This window comes from Arachis hypogaea, chromosome 17, assembly GCF_003086295.3.
Source record: "Arachis hypogaea cultivar Tifrunner chromosome 17, arahy.Tifrunner.gnm2.J5K5, whole genome shotgun sequence".
Classification (NCBI taxonomy): Eukaryota; Viridiplantae; Streptophyta; class Magnoliopsida; order Fabales; family Fabaceae; genus Arachis; species Arachis hypogaea.
In genome coordinates, this window is record NC_092052.1 from 47,970,539 (window position 1) to 47,974,700 (window position 4,162).

Genomic DNA, 4,162 nt, shown 5'->3' on the forward strand with positions numbered 1-4,162 from the left:
ACTTCTTGCATCCATAATTTCGGTTACTTTAGCAAATTTTTTTTTTCAATTCAATTTATTTATTATTTTCACAGTTTATAAAAAAATAATCACAAAGTTTTTAATATACTATTTATATAATAACCACAAAAGATTATTTACAATCAATCATTGAATTAAAATATTTTATATTAGTTAGTTAGTTAAGATGATAAAAAATATTTTATATTTTAATTAAAATATTTTTTTAAGTTTTAAAAATAATAAATATATTTGAATTGAATTATATATAATAAATGATATTTCTAAAAAGAAGTTGTACACTAATTTTCTCACATATTCTCATTATAAAAATAAAAGTAAATATTTTTTTCATATTTCTATTATATATAGTAAATAATAAGTAAGTATTTTAATTATTATTTAAAGAAGAATGTATCCGTATTTATTTATTGTTATTCAAACATGCCTGATTCACATGCTGGAGTCCAGCATCAACCACGGTTAAAATACTAAGCAACTGGCAATTGAAAAATAACAACCTATTTATTTAATTTTAGTAATTCATTTATAATAATATATAAGGTCATGATATCATTGCGATTAACGTTGCTGTCTATGTCCATTATTTACCATCTTTCTTTCTATATATCTATCTAAGCTATCTCAATTTATTTTATTTCGTTCTTACATTATATACTCATCACAACCATTGTCATAGATTTTCGCAAAGAAGCTAGATTTGAGTAAGATTCATTGACCGATCAATATGGCAAACGCAATCTTCATCACTCACAACAAATCTTCATTAATTGTTGCTCCAAGAACATTCCACAAATGTCAAAGTTCAAACGTAGACAATGTTCGAATCAGTTTCGGATCCAACATCAAATTTAATGGCTCCCGTGTTCCACAACAGAACCTTCTTCCACTCAGAAGAAACATGTACGTATAATCATTCAATCCATGTCCTAAGCTTCAAGCTTCTAGTTCTTATTATTAGCTTTTAGATAGATAAACAAAGTAAAGAGATTAAATTTACTATATTCAAAATCCTAAAATTTTACTTTAATTTAGTTTATTAAGATTCAAGTTTTCCGTATGCAGGAACATTATTGTGTGTGCCAGCACACAACCAGGGCCACCTCTTCCTGTTAATCCTTCTCCTTTTCCTTCCCCTTCTAATTGGTAAATATATCTCGTCTTGATTTTATGTTTATTTACTTTTATATTGAATTATATATATATATATATATCTAAAAAATATAAAATTAAATAATAAGTAATGTTAAATAATCTACAAATATTATTATTTTTGAACAACACTTAATTAACAATAATTTATATTCATATTTATATATATTTTACACATAAAAAATATATAATTTATATCTATATTTACTAGAATTTTATACACATACATAAATTAATATAATTTGTATTCACATTTTTTAGAATTTACACACATTAATTAAAAAATTTATTTATTAAAAACAGTTTAATATTTATATGCTAGACAAATGATGGTAAAAAATACTAAAACTTATTTACCTTCCAAAGTTCCTCTTAAATAATTATATAAAAAATTTGTACCGTGAAGGTATCAAAATTAAAGTTGAGTTAATTTCTTCTTTATATTTAGATTTTATTTACCACTTAAAATTTTTCAATTATTGTTTATTTTCAAATGTTAGTCACAGATTTCAAGAGACTATCATGATTAATGATGTTAATTATTTGAAAAAATAATTCTCCGAATCAAACAGTTCACAATGCAAAGCGGTTTGTTATTCTTTTCCAGGAAACTATGGGTGGTTGGAACCATATTCACGATAGTGATGTCATTTTCGAAGGGCAAATGGGGTCCTTTGCTACTTCTCAAAGGTAAGAAGAGATCTTGGAATTTAATTTCCACGTTGATTTTTGTTTTAATTTTGAATGATTGATGTAGTAAAATGCAGAGAATTTAGCTATGTTCAATTACATTTTTGTTCAGAATAATTGGTAATTATTATTATATTTATTATTGTGTGTAGAGAAAGTTGAAACAACAATAGAGGAAGCAGAAAGAATCGCAGACGTGATAGAAGAGGTGGCAGAGAGAGTGGACAAGGCGGCTGAAGAAGTTGTGAAGATTATTCCAGAAGGAAAACTTCGTGATGCTGTTGAATTCGTTGAGAAAGTGGCTGAAAATGTAGACAAGATTGCTGAAAATGCAGGAGATACACTGGAAAAGGTTTGGTTTTTTCTTTATTTAGTGTGTTTAATTAATAGTAATTGTTTTTATACGATTTAAATTCGTAATCTTAAGATTACACGAAGATAATTTAATCATTGTTCTAAGATTTTTTTTTTAATTTTAAATTTTAAATTTTATTCTAAATTCTAAATCTTCTAAAAATAAAAATTTAAAAGATAATTTTATAATAAAAAATTAATTAATATTAACCGATTAAAAATGAATTCTATATTTATTCTCTCTTTTAATAATCTATAGTTGCACAACTCTTGGTCCTTACTTTAAATTGTCTTGTTTTCACCTAATGCATGCGTTTTACTTTAAATTGTCTTGTTTCAATTAATATATATTCCTTATTTTTTTTTCCTACCATGAAAACTCCTATAAAAGAATTGCGAACACATATGATGTACATGTGAATGTAATTATTTTAGACTAATATATATAAAGTTGATGATATGATATTAATTAAGAGCGGATATGCATTATGAGAAGTACTGACACACACAAGTTTGGCCCATCTATCATCATCATCACTAATTAACTTTTTGTGCTTTATTTTCTCTGTACATACACACGTTATTTATTTTTATATTACAAATAATCTTTTTGTTTAAACTTTTTACAGTACAATTAAAGATATTTATTGTCTAGCATCATTATTGAATGTCTAGATGCAAAATGATATATAACACAGTTGTATAACTACTATACATGAATATTGCAATATATACATTAAATATACCATATTGCTCTATGAAACTATTCGAAAGATTAACATCTTAAAATTTGTCAAGATAATTGGTACAATAATGGAGAGTAGGGATTAAAATAAATCTAATAGACTATTTCTTTTTACTAACTATCTTTGAAAGTCAAATTATAGATATATTGATCTAGGATGGATTATTTTGACTTCTTTTCTATTTCTATCTTTGACTCGGCCTTACATTCATAATACTAGAAGTTTTTCCTACCTATATATCGAGGAAGTTTCATACGCACCAAAAAGTAGTGACCATTATCATTTTCTAGTTAATAAATATTCTAGAATTTATTTGCAACCACTTGCTTGTTTTAATTCTCAACATGGAATTCAAGTGGCATTAACACGTATTTCAGCCAAGATATCTTGCTGAGTTTTCCTTCCTTCAAGTCAATTAAGAATATTCATTATTTACTTTTCTCCGATAGTCACAGCAGTTGAAATTATCACATGAATTGAAACATACATTAGACAAATTTGAAATTTTTTTCCTTTAATAAATGTTTGTGCAATAAACGATTATGAGTTGAGAAAACATTGTTACATATAATTCTTAGCCTAATTTGAATCCCCCAATAACAAAAAATAAATAAATAATGACGATGAGTTGTATATGAAAATGCAGGTAGATGATATGGAAGATGAGTTGGATTCATTGTTGAAATCATTGCCTAAGCAACAAATAAATGCTGTGACAACTACAGAATCAAAAGATCAAAAGTAGAGAAAAACCAATTAAGTGGTAAATGTATAATTTTAGATCTGTAGGATTTTATTTTTATTGGGAGGGGGTTCATGGGGGAAAAGTTGGTTCATTATTTGTATGCTTGTAATTTTATCTTCATATTTATAAAATAAATGTTGTAAGGAACAGTTAAAATTTCTTCGTGATTTAATAAATAACATTCTTTCATGGTGTACGATTGTACGAGAGAAACAAAAAAATCACTCTTCCTCCAAACGGATGCATATAAGAAAATGGTTGGAGTATATTATGTAGAGTTGCAAAACAGAAGTTGAAGAGCAAAGACAGAATTGATGAATTCAATTCTTTATACTTGATGAACTATGTATCATTTTACATAAAGTTTATAAATTAAATTTTAAGGTAATATAAAATTAAAGGTTGAAACGTATATGAACATGAGTTGTTAGATTATAATTTTCTTAATGTTCAA

At 25.6% G+C, this 4,162-nt stretch overlaps 1 protein-coding gene across 1 annotated transcript; it reads left to right on the forward strand.

Annotated features, from left to right (window-relative positions):
• The first annotated feature begins 431 nt into the window (after positions 1 to 431).
• LOC112766617 (uncharacterized) lies at positions 432 to 3,904 on the forward strand. The gene is made up of 5 exons (XM_025812513.3): positions 432 to 924; positions 1,087 to 1,167; positions 1,781 to 1,863; positions 2,016 to 2,215; positions 3,610 to 3,904. The coding sequence occupies exons 1-5, from the start codon at positions 749 to 751 to the stop codon at positions 3,706 to 3,708; spliced, it is 639 nt and encodes a 212-aa protein (XP_025668298.1). The 5' UTR covers positions 432 to 748; the 3' UTR covers positions 3,709 to 3,904.
• Positions 3,905 to 4,162: the final 258 nt, after the last annotated feature.

Excerpts from the sequence above, each read along its gene's own strand:
- LOC112766617 (XM_025812513.3), top strand. The coding sequence starts at position 749 with ATGGCAAACGCAATCTTCATCACTCACAACAAATCTTCATTAATTGTT. Across the intron at positions 1,168-1,780 it reads TTTCCTTCCCCTTCTAATTG|GAAACTATGGGTGGTTGGAA; the intron begins GTAAATATATCT and ends ATTCTTTTCCAG. Across the intron at positions 2,216-3,609 it reads CAGGAGATACACTGGAAAAG|GTAGATGATATGGAAGATGA; the intron begins GTTTGGTTTTTT and ends ATGAAAATGCAG.